This window comes from Danio rerio, chromosome 6 (genome assembly GCF_052040795.2).
Source record: "Danio rerio strain M-AB ecotype USA chromosome 6, GRCz13ab, whole genome shotgun sequence".
Classification (NCBI taxonomy): Eukaryota; Metazoa; Chordata; class Actinopteri; order Cypriniformes; family Danionidae; genus Danio; species Danio rerio.
Window position 1 is genome coordinate 7,530,227 of NC_141026.1, and position 17,562 is coordinate 7,547,788.

A 17,562-nucleotide genomic window follows, 5' to 3' on the forward strand; every position below is an offset into this window, starting at 1 on the left:
CAGATTTTGGGAGAAATATTTCTTTTAATTTAGGAACTGCAAAAGAATTCAAATAAATTAAATAATTAAATAAATATGTATATAATACTGCTGGGTAAAGATATGTTTGGACTGATGTTGGATGTGTTGGACTGTGGGGAAAACCGAACCACCCGGAGGAAACCCATGCCAACACGGGGAGAACATGCAGACTCCACATAGAAATGCCAACTGATCCAGCCGGGACTCGATACACAGCAACCTTCTTGCTGTGAGGTGACAATGCTAACCACTGAGCCACCATGCCACCCCACACTAATATATATCCAATAATATGCTGTGTACATTACTATAAAGTAAAAATATAAGATAAAACAAAAAACTGACAATGTCAAAATTACTAAAAATGTTGAAATAAGCACAAAAGTATATTGAAGAAAATAAAAACAACAACAAAGTAATACTAAATCCACCCTGGGCTCCATTAACTTTCAATTTCAGAAGACCAGCCAGTTTCATCGTCTTATATTTCCTATTATTCCCACTGTCACATCACAAATATACAGTGGACATTTGCCTTTTTGATGATTTCATTCTTCTGTAAGTCGGCAGAGTCAAAAAGGCGTGATGGATGAGAGCAGCAGAGGAAAGGGTGAAAGGTTTGTCCTCTCGCAGTGACTCTGCCTCTTTGGCCTGACTTCACACAAACAGATCACCAACTCTGAAAAGGACCAGAATCTACCAGAGGGGATCAGTTTTCCCTGAGCCGAACCACTTACCCAGCAGCGCTCACACACACACACACACACACACACACACACACACACACACACACACACACACACACACACACACACACACACACACACACACACACACACACACACACACACGCACACACTCTTCATGTCAGGGTTGTCACAGTAACCTGATCCTAAGGCCTCTTGACATGCAGCAGTCCAGTCTGCTCTCTCTGCCCGTTCGTTCACTCTGGCTGGAAAACAAAGGAATTGCTTCCACATGTTTCTAAAGGCTGCAGAGTCTCCGGGTACAAACCTTCAAGACGAGACCCTTCTCTGCCAGGACACTTGCTTGCGCACTCTCTCTCCTCTGCACACACACACATCAAAACTGCCATCTAGTGTCTTGTGTTTACAATTTTTTTTTGCATAGACGAATATGTATATACAGTTGAAGTCGGAATTTTTCCTTCCTTAATTATTAGCCCTCCTGTATATTTATTTCCCAATTTCTGTAACGGATAGAAGATTTTAACACATTTCTAAACATAATAGTTTTAATAACTCATTTCTCAGAACTGGTTTCTTTTATCTTTACTATGAAAACAGTAAATAATATTTTACTAGTATTTTTCAAAATACTAGTACAGGCCAGTAGCCAAAGTGGGTTTGGGCTGTTTGAAAGACCCACCCCTGGACAAAGGTCCAGAGTCCCATACATGAGTTTATTTGTCTTATTTTGAGTGCTTTTCCATAATAAATTGTGAAAATAACCCATCAAAAAAATGTAAGATCATTTTCCTATTCTGAAGTCATGCCGTGTCACAAATTCTAACTAATATTGTGCCGGAGTCTATTCATGTCTAGAAGAGATACAGCTGCAGATACTCACACATCACCATAGCATAATTTTTGTGACACTGTACAATGATAATTTATATTTTTACAATACTGTGTTGACTTTTGTTTGGACGTTAAAATTAGTAACTATAATGAGATTTGTAAAAATATATTATTTATTAAAGTACCCATTGCATTGTATTTTATTGTCTACCCCAACCCCTAAACCCTCCCTCAAAGTAAAGTGAAAGCAATAATTATAACAAGAACTATTCATTTTATTTATTAAAGTAATAATTACATTATATGTTTTTACATTACTGTGAGGGCAAGGTTTGAGGTTGACGGGGGTATTTTAATAAATAAATAATGTAAATAATTTTTGTTAACTTCCGGGCGCAGATGTATCCCTTCTAGTAACAACCGCGGGCTGCATTCTGTTTATATTGATCATTATACAACCTTTAATGTGCATACTCCGCTTTCAGACAGACAGACAGACAGACAGACAGACAGACAGACAGACAGACAGACAGACAGACAGACAGACAGACAGACAGACAGACAGATAGATAGATAGATAGATAGATAGATGATAGTGCTAAATTTTACAAAGCAAAAACCGTAGCCTATCCTGCATCGTGGTAAAAGTTGCAAGCTGCTCATTCTTCGACCAGTCTTGACATGCTGGTTGTTCATTAACCTAATTAAAATCATCCTAATAGCACGGAGGACTTCTTTTACTGGGCAGCAAAACAAAGTCTCATTTGCATATAGAGACTTAATGAGTGCATGGCAGCAGGTGCAGACGGATGATAATTATCAGTAATGATAGTCACCTGTGACCATCCACACCTTTTTCTCAAGGTTCATTCCTTCATAACAAACTTAACATGAACATCACGGACAGCAAAAGTGCAGAAATGCTACTGTCAAACAATAAACCAAGTAACAGCTTTTATTTAAAAAGTTGTCAATGACTCGTACAAATTTAATTTGTGCTTACAAGGTTTATTTTTATTTAATCCCATAGTTATATTGGGTCAGACCTAGCTTTACATCAAATACAAGAAAACTACAATATATTTTGTAGGCTAATTTGTTTCAAATGAGAGACGGCGTGTTGCTGTCCTCTAGTGGTAAAATGAAGGAGGTGCCATATATTATGTGAAAGTATGTAAGCATACCTAAAACATTTAGATATAAAACAGACCCCAAAGGAAACCACTCTTTTTTTATCCAAAAACAAAACAAGCCTTTATAGCCTACATTATTATATACAATATATTCGTTTGAAGGCTATTTGATCTATCTAACCTAGTATCAAAGTTTCTCACTTATTACCAACCAAACATATTTTAGGGCTATACAAAGATTCTTTTATACATAGTAAAATATAATATATATTAGTAGTAGTAGTAGTAGTAGTGGTAGTATTAATAGCACCAAGAGAAAACCTATATCAATGTTTTTTTCTTCATTTATTATTTTTTTTTATTATTGACTTCAATAACAAACATACAAAATCCAATTTTACGCAAAAAACACAATGATAGTAACAATGATAATGACAGATCATGTTAAATAATATAAACATATAAAAATAATAAATAAAAAGAGAAACAAAAGAGAGAAAATGTAAAGGAAAAACTTAACCAGAGATACATACATAACACAAATACAGCAAAAGCAAAGAAGGACTTATGTATCCGTGATATTTCGATAATATTTATCATAATAATCCAAGAATCCATCACTTTTCTTGTGATACCTATATCAATGTTAGCAGATTTGGGAGAGCAAGGCAATGACGTAATCTTACACGCGACGACGTAACCGCCCATAAACAAACATGGCGCACTACGCTCGTTGTTTGCAGGTCTGCCTTCTCGTTTTGAGAACGTATATTAACATACAAAGTAATTTAATTCAACGACTTCACGCAGTTCAAAGACAATGTCACAGACAACGTCTACGCACAAGACGACAAGTAAGCATTTATTTGATTATATGCATTATGAACGTGCAGGATTCTCAACTACACGTGCTGGAACACTGGGGATTTTACAATGCGATTCTTGACTGTTAAGCTAAAATACGAATAAATATATAACATGCAAAAAACGGAGCGGGAAATCACAAAATAGTCATGTGTTAGTCATATATTCTGTTTTGGCCAGAGGATGGTTAAAAAGAATGATACAAAAATAATCCAATGAATTAAATAGTCTCTGTACGAATTTGTGGCTTTAATGATGTTAAATCCACATAATTCTGAATGTGTGCTAATTAAACCTTATTTACATATGCAAATTAATGAATTAAAAACCCTCCATTAATTCTAAGACTAAGTGAAAATATATTTCAAATCTTCAGCTAGGCTAAATACAGAGACAAAAAAACAAGGCTTTTCCTTTGTCAAAATATGTATTTTTGTGCATTAATAATGTAATAATAATTGTTTTTGTGTTTGGATTCCGTTTTTAAAACTTTGTTTTAATAATAGTAACTTATTGTGTTCATAACTATACATTACCTGACAAAAGTCTTATCGTCGATCCCAGTTGTAAGAGCAACAAATTATAACTTCTAGTTGATCATTTGTAAAAGTGGCAGAATGTAAATTTTTATTTTTTATTTATTCAGATGAATCATTTGTTGAATTGCATCCCAATCATAACAAATACTGAAGAAGACCTACTGGAACCCACATGGACCCAAGATTCTCAGAGAAATCAGTCAGGTTTGGTGAAGGAAAAATTATGGTTTGGGGTTACATTCAGTATGGGGACGTGCGAGAGATCTGCAGAGTAGATGGCAGCATCAACGGCCTGAGATATCAAGACATTTGTGCTGCCCATAACATTACAAACCACAGGAGAGGGCAAATTCTTCAGCAAGATAGCGCTCCTTCTCATACTTTAGCCTCCACATTAAAGTTCCTAAAAGCAAAGAAGGTCAAGCAGGGCTCGAAATTAACCTTTTTGCTTGGTAGCACCGGTGCTCCTAACTTTAAAAATTTAGGCTCATCAGCCAAAATTTAGTCGCACCCACCAATTATGAGCAACGCTACACGTTTTATACAAACATATTTATTGCATTTGAATTCAACAGTAATCAAACTAACAAGCAAAACAAATCTATATATGCAAGCGTAAGAAAAATATGTCTCAACAAAATCCCGTTCTCACAAGAAAATACATTTTAAAACATAACTGAGTGACTAAAGCATACACGGAGCGCTCATCGGCCCTGACCGCACTGCTTGAATGAATCTGTTAACGGTATAACTGTGCTTTTGACATATACTGTACCTTATTATATGCATACGTCATGTTAATAGCAATACCGGTCTTTTCATTAGTAACGTTAGTGATATTAGTTTACTCAGTGTAAGCCTGTTTGTGATGGTGTACGTGGTGTTAAATTTGACATATAGCTGCCCCTTGCACGGCGGACAGCATCTGGCGATTATATGAAGGATTAAACAGAAGCTCTCGTGCTAGATGTGGCAAACAGTTACCTGAAAACTCCATCCCACAGACTTTTCATAGCAGACTTGAAGCCAATGGTAGTCTTTTATCCACTCTTGGAAAAGTGTAGATGGTGGATTAACATTCAGCACATGGTCACTAGTAAGATGAGTCATTATTTATAACTTTAGATGCCATGGTTTCTAAAACTAAATCTGTCAGCGTTATCTTCATTCTCATCTTCAGCGCTTTAGTTTTTTGTGGTAGTAGCTCTCTCTGTCATCCCAAGCAAGAAGGCGCTGTCTGAGTGATTGACAGCTGATATTAACCAATCATTCGCGTTCAGTGTTAGAGCAGGGGGCCAGTAAGAAGAGCGTGAAGGCGGGGCAAGCATTACGGATTGGCTTTGTTTACTGCAGCAAGTTGACATGACAACTGTTTTAAACCATTCCTGAGTGCTGCGTTTCCCGTTTCAAGTGCAGATAAAGAGCTTAGAGATGCATTCTGCGTGAATGACTCCCGAATCCGCGCATGTGGTGAACATTTTGCAGTAAAAATTGGTTGCACACAACAATTTTAAGCACTCGCAGAAATGCTTCCAAATATATTTTAAGGTCGCATTGATAAAATTTCGGGCGCATAAAATACAGTAAAAAATACGGGAGAATCCCAGGAAAAACGGGAGAGATGACAGGTATGGTCTGAGGGTGTGTAAATTAACTCGAAACATAATACTTAAAGTCTTAAGTATAACATATGTACAACACACTTGAGGCTTTGTTTGTTGTCTCACAACAGAAAGACAGCTGAATGTTTCCATTACATTAAATCCATACACCTTTGTTTTCCTTACAGATAGCCTTGGTGTTGATGAGAAGACGGACGGCAACTGTGTGGTCACATCCGCGAGAGCACCGCTGGTGGGACGTCATTGTGCCTGAATTCACTCCAGAAGAGTTCATCCAGAATTTCCGAGTCTCGCGGGAGTCTTTCGAGTACATATGCCGCCGCCTCAGACATATGCTTGAACGAAAAGACACCAATTTCCGCTTGAGCGTACCTGTAAAGAAACGAGTTGCCATTGCGCTCTGCAAGCTCGCCACTGGCAGCGAGTATCGATATGTCAGTCAGCTTTTCGGGGTTGGTGTGAGCACTGTGTTCAACTGTGTGCAGGACTTCTGCAGTGCCGTCATTAAAATTCTTGTGCCCGTGCACATGAAATTTCCAAGTCCCGAAAAGCTGAAGGAGATGGCAGACGTCTTCGAGAATTGCTGGAACGTACCACAGTGTATTGGCTCAATTGATGCACACCACATCCCAATAATAGCGCCTGAAAAAAACCCTCGTGGCTATCTTAACCGAAAAGGCTGGCATTCGGTGGTACTCCAAGCAGTAGTAGACGGGAACGGGCTCTTCTGGGATTTATGCGTTGGTTTTTCTGGAAACCTAAGTGATGCAAGGGTCCTACGACAGTCTTATTTATGGAGTTTGTTGAGTGAAAGAGACTTGCTGAACCACAACAAAGTAGACATCTCCGGTTGTGATGTTGGATACTACCTAATTGGAGATTCAGCTTATCCCTTGCAGAACTGGTTGATGAAGCCGTTTCCCGATATTGGTGGACTGACCCCGCAGCAGGAAAGCTTCAACTCCAGGTTGAGTAGCGCCAGATCGGTTTCGGATCTGAGTTTCAAGAAGCTAAAGGCACGATGGCAGTGTCTCTTCAGGAGAAATGACTGTAAAGTGGAGCTGGTGAAGAAGATGGCTTTGACCTGCTGCGTGCTACACAATATCTGTGAGGAAAAAGGAACCCAGTTTTCAGAGGACCATTCAACTGACCATCTGAACTTGCAGCCCCCTGTTCAGGAATTTATAGAGAATGGACAACCAGAGGGGACGGACGTACGAGAAGCATTATCAGACTTCTTCATCAGACAGAGTGATATTATTCAAGTAGTAGTTTAATGCTATTATGGTTTTCGGATTCTTGGTGGAATCTTTTTATGAATATTCTTATAATTGATGTGTGGAGTATACAGCAGGAAAAATATGTATTGAACATGTCAAGTTTTTTTGGTTCCGTGGCTCTCGTTAGGGATTTGCACATCGATTCCTGTGTATCGATATATAGATACACAGAAGCTTTTAATTTGGTATCGATATTTTTTTTTTAAGTGTTGATATTTTTACTATATTTTAATAATTTCTGCATTACTAAATGTTTTAGCGCTGTGTACAGGATTGTCAGTGACACTTTGTATACAAGACGTTACACCAATCAATCTGCGGCGTTAACTTACACATTCAGCTAACTTCAGATACACATTCAGATAACTTACACATTCAGCACACGCAAGTCACACACTTCTGCATTACGGAATGACACGATGGCAGAGAGGTAGCGTGTTGTGGGCCTCATTAGCTGAAAAAGCGTTGTGCAAGCAGTATGTGTGATAGGAAAGTTGTACACGGCAACAATACAAGCAGCCATTATAAACACTTACAGACAACACATCCTGAAGCTTATAAAGAAGCAGAACAAAAACAAGCTGCCTTGTGTTTTACTGCTTAGTCTCCCTCTGCCCAACAAAAGACATAGGAGTTTTAAAGGAGTTAAACCTTTCTTTCTCTCTGAAATAACAGAAAGTATTGAACACATGAAGAAAGGGAGGTGTAGAAAGGCAGTGAACGGCCAGACAGTAGCAGAAATCTCTCAGTAAAGCTACGGTCACACTAGAGCAGGGGTGCACAATATTGTTCCTGGAGATCTACCTTCCTGCAGATTTCAGTTGCTACCCATATCAAACACACCTGAACCAATTAATTAGGACCTGAACACCACTTGATAATTACAGGCAGGTGTGTTTGATATGGGTAGCAACTGAAATCTGCAGGAAGGTAGATCTCCAGGAACAGGATTGAGCACTCCTGCACTAGAGTTTGTGTGTGCGAAATTCTGATATGTGGCGCTGCGAAAAAGGGTGGGAGTAAACAAGCTTATTAGACATTTAAATAAGCGAGCGATTGCTCCATGTTTTAAATTTCTGTCCAGAGAGGTCATGTTTTGACCCTCGATTGGTCTCGCGCAGTCAAGTGATGCAATTTTGCAGGTCAGAGTTCACCAACTTTGAACCGCAGCAACCTGCGAAACTCTAAGCACGATACTGCGTTTCCGGTCTGACACGTTTGTGTGCGTATGAATGGAAGTCTATGGGAGGAAAAGCCCAGTGTGACCGCAGCTTAAGTGAAGTTTTTTAGCTAATTTCAGGAGAAGCACATTAATAATTAACAGGGCTGGCACATCATTGGCAATCAAGCCTTCAACTTCAAATCAGCGTGGGGAAATGCAGAACGACAACCCGTTTTTTTCTGTGAGCAAAATTAGTTACAGTTTGTTTATGTTTGCCGTGAGGTATCATTTCAGAACATGGGATCGTAAAAGTGTGGCTGAACGATGAACGACGTCAAACTCCGGGTGAGTTTTCTTGTGTCTTGATTGTTGTTCAGTCTGACATAACAACTGAGATTTTACAGTCTGACATGCTACAACCGTCTTCAAATTATTAAAAATGGCATTGTAAGTCGGGTTTGTGTTGTTAAAGCAGGGTTGGAACTGCTAAATGCTATAGGACTGAAGCGTTTGACACCATGATAGGTTTGATGGTGTTCTATCGAGAGATGCTATTTTACATGTAAGGGTTCAAAAATAGGCTCTCACTATTATTTTAATCACAGAAAGTTTGCAACAAAAAAGAAAAGCACGTTTGTTAAAAACAATTAATGGTTTATTCACTAGAGAAGCTTTACTTTCACACCTGGCAGATAAAATGTTTTTATAGGAGCAAATCACAGGGTGTCCATATTTTGTGTATGAGGTGAAGTCCACTTGTACACTGATATTTTTATTGAAGTTTTTTCCCTTGTCTTTTTATATAAAGGTGCAGTATGTCAGATTGACGCCCAGTGGTTTAACTTGGTATTGCAATTCAAAATCGAAACACTTTTTTTTTTTTTTTACCCAGCCCCCTCTCTGACAATGCCAGGCAAACGCAGGTTGTTTAGATTCAGATACATGGCTACATCCAAGCGAGCAACACAATTTTTTAATTTAGAAATGTTTTTTATTTCTCGTGGCTGAAAAAAGCACAATCAGTACCTGAGGTGATCCATGACATTGCCGTTTATTACTATGACATGGATCACCTCAGGTACTGATTGTGTTTATTTTTCAGTGTTAAATGCTACCAATGCGAGTGTGAATGCCATTTTACATGACATTTATTGCCATATTGAAGACAGTAGCAGATAGTTTACCTAGGATGAATGTTAGAACTGTGGGACAGTGCAAACCAACAAATATCAGTCACTCAGCATGTACTTTTAATAATGTTAAAGAGGTTTAGTATGTATTAATTAGATTCTGAAACATTTTGCTGAAGTGCAATGCACTATTCTGTTCTTCTGAACAGCTGTATTTAAATGTTTCTGTCATCTGGTCAGACAGTAAATTTGCGTGTCTCTTGAGTCTTGGCACCATTAAAATATATGCTGCTCAGCTAATGTTTGTGGTTGTAATATATTATTTGCAATTGACTTTCATAACTCTGAATCTGCGCCTCATTTCAGAGGCTGCTGCTGTTCACCACCAATGAGGCTGCATTGTTAACTACATACACTGATGCGGCCTTCAAGACAAATGGACTATGGTGTTTTCCACCAAGGCAATCCAGAGTGCTGTAATATAATTGGGTAAATTGGCAGTGGGCAGGTTATAGAGACCAAAAACAAAGACTAATAATTAAAGTAAACTGACAATAGCATTGTTTTTCAGACAAATATGTTCACTTAACATGCTCCTTACATATCTGCAGAACACATGGTATTTTTATGCTTTAGAAGAGTCTAAAACTTGCATACAGCAGCCCAATCTCATGTTAAGAACATGCCAAACCATCAAATGGTGATTTAACACTAAGAATAAGGCCATGTTGGCCAATCAGATTCCTGAAAAAGTACAAAGAGCTGCATAACCTGTTGTCAAACAAAAGTTGAGAAGTTGCACACGCTGTTGCAACATTGTTCACTGGCCAAATGACCACACAGTTACCAAAGTTTCTTAATATCTTCACCCTGGCTAGAGTTTTCAACGGGTTTTGGTTTCAGTAACCTGATACTGCATTTGTGTGTAGACAAACAGAAAACCACATACAAAAAACGTCAGGTTATGAAAATATCAGTGTTAGTGTGGACAAGACCTCAGAATGCCAAAATAATCCACTTTTGTAGGAGACAAATTTTGTTTGCAACACTACTTCCATATGAACAAAGATGATGGTGTTGTAAAGAAAAAACAAAAGCAATTTCAGGGATAGAACAAGTTATGAAATTCCATGACTTCTATAATATACAAAATAACCATTTAAAACAGAGGAACACGTTAAAAATGTTACATACACAGAATCAATTTCAGTTTAGCTTTAACTCTGTGCGCAAACATGAATTGAGTGTGCATGTCTATGGCTTGTTTTCCTGCTGTGCCTCCATTAGAGTCACCATGCGTCCCAAAAGTCCAAGCATAGAATTGGTAGCTTCGTCCATTTTATTGAGAATGGCTGTATTAAGTTCTTTGGCGTGCGCCATAAACCGTTCATCAGCAGTCTGTAAATAGTCAAGCAGCTCCTGGTTTGAATCGTTCTTCCTTATTCTGCCTGATCCCAAAGACTTTTTTATTAGCGTCTGAGATGAACTGAGGGACGTTTCAGGTTGGTTCAGCACTTCATCATCTGCAAGCAACATAATAACAGCAGCACATTTAATTAAAGAGCTAAATGTACTAGGGCTATGCAATATGACATTATACATTTGAATTATTAGCCTTCCTATATATTTTTTCCCCAAAATTTCTGTTTAACGTAAAAAGATTTTTTTTTCAACATTTCAAAACATAACAGTTTAAAAACTAATTTTTAATAATTAATTTATTTTATCTTGGCCATGACAGTACATAATATTTTACTAGAAGCTAGTATTCCGCTTAAAGTGCAATTTAATCATTGTATAAGTGTTTTTTTCTGTAGACAATCAAAAAAATATTGCTTAAGGGAGCTAATAATATTGAAATAAAAAAAAAATAAAAACTTAAAATAGTTTTTATATGTAAAGTGAAGATCTGGGAACATAATTTGGGAAATATTAGAAAAAGGAAGGAAAAAATAAAATCACAGGAGAGCTAAAAATGTTGACTTTAATATCGTATGGAAAAAATAAAATGTCTATCGTTTCACATTATGCTTTGTATGCTTTATTTTCAGAATTTATAAACGCAAGCCATTACGGCGACACAGACAGAAGCATGAATAACAGCATTGTAAAATTGGAATTTTGAAAGTACAATGTTCACAAGCAATTTTATTAGCAATATTTTTATTTTAATGTTGCACCTGTTATAATTTCTTTTTGAAAGGGTTTTATACTTTAATCATATTTATTTGATATTTCTTTTTTTGATAATTTTATTTGATAGCTTTTATTTATTTATTATATATATATATATATATATATATATATATATAGGTTGCAGCTTCTGGTTCATGTGGATTTTCTTTTTTAAATGTAAGAAAGTAATAGTCATTTACATGTGGTCAATATAAACTTGATTAATTGAATGGAGACAAATGACACTATATAGTGACATATATTGATTAAAGATCGATTAAAGACTTGTCATATCGTTCAGACCTTTCATGTAAAGCATTGACTAAACGCTGATTTATACTTCTGCGTAAAGTGATCAGCATGACCCACAGCGCAAGTAGGTTGTGTTCCTCTGTGTGTGGGTGGTTAGTTTTTTTCTGAATGCTACTTTAATGTACAAGTAGCTAAAACTCGCTCATTCAGAGGTGGGAAGCAGAGAACGTGCAATAACTTTAATCATAAGGTAAACACAAAACTAAAGTTTCCATCTGAAGCTCCTTCAGGAGACTCGACACTTGAAAACATTGTTCCATCTGGCTCTTGACTCTCAGCACTGCCCACACCTGTCACCGCCACCAAGCTGACCAATCACAGAGCTTGAGCTATGCATTGTTGCAACGCCAGTGTCGGCCATGGTGAGGGGTATGCGATCGAGCCTGGCTATATACGTGCGCTTGACACAGAAGTATAAATCAGCCTATTCTAGTCTTGCCAAACATATGAATGCAGCTACAACAAAATTAGCAACATCCAAATTGTGAAGAAATAGTTTGACAGCTTACATTGAAAACGTGTAGGAAAAAAAAAAAAAACCTTACCAAGATCAGCTGCAGAAGAAAGCGATTCGGCCTTTATCTCAAGCATGGCTGATGCTGAATTTAACGCTTCAGACAATTGATTGGCTGGTAAGTTTTCCAGGTCATTGTCCATATGGTTGTCATCCTCATCGGTTTTAATGTTCAGTTGGATGCTGCTTTTACCTGGTTCAATCTTCTGGTCCTTTAACTCCTTTTTAAGTTTTTTGATTTTGTTAACGATTTGCTCAGTTGTACGGGTAAATCCAGCATTTACCATCTCCTGGCATATGTCTTCATATACTCTCTTCCGCCTTTTCGACTTTTCTAATCTTTCCTGGAATTCGGTGGAAGACCATATGGTGAGCAGTGTGTTGGTTTCTTTTGAAGTCCATTGTTGTACAGATTTGTGCTCGTGTACTTTACTACCTACAAAAAAAATAAAAGAAAATAATTTTTACATTTTTAGCTAACTGTATAGGTATTCTTGCAGGGATGTATTGTGATGTGGTAAAAGTGATGTAAATAATGACATGTTATTTGACAAGCACTAATTAGATGACATTTAACATAGCATTTCTTCTGTAAAAAAAAAAATAAACGTATTCTTCTTAGCGAGTCAAGTGATTTAAAAAAAAATAAAAAATAAATAATAATAATAATAATAAAAACACTTCACGAATCTGACAAATTCTCCGCAGAAATAGCAAAAAACGTCCACAGATTCCGTCTGGCCCTGCTGATTATTTACTATGGTTTTAGTTGGACAATATTGAGGTACACCTGTTTTATATAACAATAAAATGCAAAAATCTTACACAAAATGTGTATGCGTTACCAGGGTTAAAAAAACAGATTGAGGTAAAGTTGGTTTTATATTCACACACTTGTACTTTGTCCCTAATGTATTTTCAGAAAAGTATTCTTTGCAAATTCTAAATAGTGAAATCATATTAGCAGCCGATTTCCATCCAAGTACAACATTGTTCACAGTCAAATAAATAGTGCTGATGTTTGTTTTTTTTCCAAGTCATACTTGCATGTGATTTCAGACCAAATTTTCAAATTACCATGGTAAACAATATAGCGAGCGTGTCACAAGATGACACTTAACGAATGTTTAAATAGAAAAATGACTTTGCCTCAATAATAGTGTGTGTGTGTTTGTACATATTTATCATTTTTTACTTATCAAAAATGTATAAATACAGTTACAAAATGGCTAACTTGATAGCGTACATATCTTTTACTTTATATTTTATCGGTCCGAGAAGTTGCTGATTAGTTACTATGGTTTTAGTTGAACAATATATTGAGGTACACCTGTTTTATATTACAATAAAATGCAAAACTCTTACACAAATTGTGTATGCGTTACCAGGGTAAAAAAACAGATTGAGGTAAAGTTGGTTTTATATTCACACTTTTGGATTTTCTCCTTAATAATGTAATTTCACAAAAATATTCTTTGCAAATTCTAAATGGTGAAAACATGCAAGCAGCCACCGTAAATGACTATCAAAATACAACATTGTTTACAGTCGGATAAATAGTGCTAATGTTGTTTTCAAGTCATACTTGCATGAAATTTCAAACCGAATATTTGAAGTACCATGGTAAACAAATATAGTGACAAAATGGTTAACATGGTAGCGTTCACATGGTTTACTTTATATTCTCATTCAGAGAAGTTGCTGATTAAGTTAGTTACTATGGATTTAGTTGGACAAATTTGAGGTACACCTGTTATATATAAAACAATAAAATGCGAAGATCATAAACAAATTGTGTATGTGATAAGTGGGCTAAAAATAGCGGGAACTCACCTATTTCATCCTCAGAGCACACGGGCGACTCGGGGTTTGTTTCCACAGTGGCCGTAGCCGAATTCAAGGCCCTGGTGAAATGACTGGACGGTCGGTCTCCCAGAATCGACTCCATAACTCCGTGGTCGAATGTTCTCTTGTTGTGCCCTCCACGGCCGCGTTTGCTTGGTTTCATCTTCAGATCCCTATATTCCTTGCGAAGCTTTTTCAGCTTGTTTACGATTTGCTCGGACGAGCGATTGAAGCCGCCGTTCATCATTTCTTGGCTTATCTCGTCGTACACTATTTGCTTCTTCTTCGACCTCTCCAGCTTCTCCTGGATCTCTGAGGAGGACCATATCGCGAGCAGCACGCTGATTTCCTCTGAAGACCACAGCGTGTGTTTACCCTCGGACATTTTGTGGGATGTTCAGTTAAAGGCACGGTCACTGCAGACAGCAGCGTGGTTGCTACAGATAGAAAGGCTGTTGTTTTGAAATCGTTTCCTGGTGACGTCATATTTACCCGCCTGTGGATTTGGGTTCCTGACTGGAGGTAAGTGGACTTTTTGGGGCCTATATGTGATCATATTGGCTCTAAAATACACTCAATATTATCTAAATAAAGGTGTGTGGCGTTTCATTTATTAGACAAGAATGATCTTGCATTTTGTTACAGTTCTACGTCAGTAGGCGGCGACAAATGAATAAGCCTATTCATTAAGCCATTAACATCAATAATGAATAAAATTGCACCAGAGATTGCATGCTTCCCAACAAAACTGTGAAAATGTGTGAAACTTCTGCAGGCATTACTGAAAGTTCGGTGGATGCCACTATACCTTGAGGCCATGGGAGAAGATTTATGAATAGGAGTAAAGGCTGATTTATACTTCTGCGTTGAGTGATTGGCCTGACCCACTCACGGCGCATGCCTTTGCATATCCGTGCATTTATACTTCTGCATGCTGTTTGTGTTGCTCTGCAATAACACTTCCGAAACGCTAGCTGGCAGTAGGTTTTTATATTTCTCTGTGTCTAGTTTCTTTGCGGGTGTTGTTTCTGAACACAGTCTTGAATGTAGAAGTAGCTAAAACTCGCTCATTCAGAGGCGGGAACCAGCAGGCGTTAATCATAAAGTAAACTCAAAACAACAGTTTCCATCTAGAGTATCTTCATGGGACTCGACACTCGACAGAAGTTCGTGTCAGCTACAGCGAGGGCTATGTGTATATTTATATGCGAGGCAGTGGCGCAGTAGGTAGTGCTGTCGCCTCTTGCTATGAGCAACTACCTCGGCTCAGTTGGTGTTTCTCTTGGAGTTTGCAGGTTCTCCCTGCCTCCGGGTGCTCTGGTTTCCCCCACAGTCCAAAGACATGCAGTACAGGTGAATTGGGTAGGCTAAATTGGCCGTAATGTATGAGTGTGTGTGTGTGTGAATGTGTGTGAGGATGTTTCCCAGAGAAGGGTTGCTGCTGGAAGGGCATCCGCTGCGTAAAAACTTGTTGGATAAGTTGGCGGTTCATTCTGCTGTGGTGACCCCGGATTAATAAAGGGACTAAGCCGACAAGAAAATGAATGAATGTACTATTTCAGTGGAACCACTAGGAAGCCAAAATTGTTGGTACACAAGCTTTGGCCATGAGATGGCAGTATATACTTACATATGTGCGATCCAAAACCCTTGAAGCCATGTAACAAAGATAAATGCTACTCTATTACTTCTTACCCAGAAGTTAATATTTCAGCTAGTTGAGTATGACAGTGAGATTCTTGAAGGTCTTTTAAATCAGAGGCATGACATGTATTTATAGCACAGCGGCTTTCATTTATTTCACACAGAGCACAAACCTCATGGGAGCCGACAACACTGGGAGCAACTCAACCGTCGTTTCAACAGAGGATGCGGTTATACAAACACTGTATAGACTATTTGGAGGGATGTAAACAATAATAATAGTCCTAATGTATTTCCTCTTTTATATTTTTAATTTTCATAGCTTCTGAAAATCCAAAAGGGTCCACATATTGATTATTTTTTATTTTTTTTTTTTTATGGCAGCTGATTGAGGACCAAAAGGAGTCTAATGATTGAGCCTAAAGGCCGATTTAAATATTGTTCTAAATACAAGCAACAGCATGCGATAGAAGAAATATTTTCCATATTAAAAGCAGTTTTTGTTCTAACAAACACTTCAAATTTATATATTAGAAACGGCTTCTATTTCTTGCACCTGAACAACAGAATACACTGTCAATGATCACCTTAAGTAGGCTAAATCCATGTGCTTTATTCATTGTTAAATACTAATAATGTGAGTTTGATGGCCATTTTACATGACATTTATTGCCATACTACTGGAAGCAGCAGCAGATAGTTCAGCTCAGATCTTAGAAAATAAAATAAACCATTTAAAATCTGAACTTAAGAACTGTGAAATAATGCAAACACATATCAGTGATTCAGCATCTACATTTAATAATGCTAAAGAGGTTTAATATGTATTAATTAGATTATAAACCTTTTCATTTCATGAGTGAGTGCATGTGCTTCTGAATGGCTGTATTTCAATTTCTGTCCTGTTTCGTCTGGTGCAAACAGCCAGATTGCTCATCACCGCAAATCTCATCACATATCTTGTTGTTAGGACATGGGGTTACAATGTAACCTGCTCACCTAATGTTTACATTCATAATATTTATATTATTTGCTAATTGATAACCTCATTGGAACTCTGAATCTGCCTCTCATTTTGGAGGCTGCTACTGTCCACTGGAGATCGCATTTCGTTCATGGGTGAATGCTTTAAGAGCGTTTCTGGATGAATGAAATATGCTGTTTTCCATCAAGGTAACTTGGAGTGCTGAAATATAATTGGCTAAAGTGGCATTGGGCGGGTTCAAAGACTCAAAACAAAGACAGATGTTCTGACACAAAACGCACATTTTTAAAGCAGGATATCTGACTTAAGCATTGTTTTTCAGATAAACAAGAATTTTCACTTAGCATGTTTCTTAAATATCTGCAAACATATCATGGTATTTTTATGCTTTAGAAGGGTCAAAAACTTACATGCAGCACCTTTAAAAACTAATAATCAAACCCTGATCAGACAGAAGAAGGAGAATGTACAAAGGAGAGTCTCAAAGGAGATTTGTTTGATGCATTGGCAAAAAAAAAAAAGTCATTAAAATATTTTATTTATATTGTATAATTCTTCAAAAGAAGGCGTGGCTTCTAAGCCCGCCCCAAAACGGCAGTCACTGGGGCAATGAGTAAATCACGTAGTACCAGAGTTATTGCTTTACTTCAAAAACTTAGAATTTTTTTAATTAGTTAGCATAGCAAATTAGCAAGTTAGCAAATTTTAAACTAAGTATAATTAATGCAATAATTCACTAAATGATTGATTGTACAATTAACCAACAACCTCAGAGCTGTCTTTAAATGTCTGTCA

The 17,562-nt window shown here is 37.4% G+C and overlaps 2 protein-coding genes across 7 annotated transcripts; one reads left to right on the plus strand and one right to left on the minus strand.

The window, feature by feature from the left end:
* Positions 1-3,360: 3,360 nt before the first annotated feature.
* On the plus strand, positions 3,361-9,592 carry zgc:113227. 4 transcript variants are annotated; one of them, XM_087255567.1, is made up of 4 exons: positions 3,402-3,549; positions 5,888-7,770; positions 7,935-9,162; positions 9,241-9,592. In XM_087255567.1, the coding sequence occupies exons 1-2, from the start codon at positions 3,412-3,414 to the stop codon at positions 6,995-6,997; spliced, it is 1,248 nt and encodes a 415-aa protein (XP_087111693.1). In that variant the 5' UTR covers positions 3,402-3,411; the 3' UTR covers positions 6,998-7,770; positions 7,935-9,162; positions 9,241-9,592.
* si:dkey-261j15.2 lies at positions 8,796-14,609 on the minus strand. 3 transcript variants are annotated; one of them, XR_015492902.1, is made up of 4 exons: positions 14,127-14,600; positions 12,325-12,729; positions 9,347-10,815; positions 8,796-9,188 (listed from the first exon to the last, which is right to left on the minus strand). XR_015492902.1 is itself a non-coding variant. In NM_001326584.1 (3 exons), exons 1-3 carry the CDS (start codon positions 14,521-14,523, stop codon positions 10,547-10,549), a joined length of 1,071 nt encoding a protein of 356 aa, NP_001313513.1. In that variant the 5' UTR covers positions 14,524-14,609; the 3' UTR covers positions 10,250-10,546. The 3 variants fall into 3 exon arrangements, 1 of the variants encoding a protein (NP_001313513.1); XR_015492901.1 differs by having other exon boundaries at positions 9,245-10,815; NM_001326584.1 differs by lacking the exon at positions 8,796-9,188 and having other exon boundaries at positions 10,250-10,815; positions 14,127-14,609.
* Between the last annotated feature and the right edge of the window lie 2,953 nt (positions 14,610-17,562).

Coding starts and splice junctions, on each gene's coding strand:
- zgc:113227 (XM_087255566.1), top strand. CDS start 3,412: ATGGCGCACTACGCTCGTTGTTTGCAGGTCTGCCTTCTCGTTTTGAGA. Junction 3,550..5,887: donor GTCTACGCACAAGACGACAA/GTAAGCATTTAT, acceptor TTTTCCTTACAG/ATAGCCTTGGTGTTGATGAG.
- si:dkey-261j15.2 (NM_001326584.1), bottom strand. CDS start 14,523: ATGTCCGAGGGTAAACACACGCTGTGGTCTTCAGAGGAAATCAGCGTG. Junction 12,730..14,126: donor GTGCTCTGAGGATGAAATAG/GTGAGTTCCCGC, acceptor TTTTTTTTGTAG/GTAGTAAAGTACACGAGCAC. Junction 10,816..12,324: donor TTCTTCTGCAGCTGATCTTG/GTAAGGTTTTTT, acceptor TGTTGCTTGCAG/ATGATGAAGTGCTGAACCAA.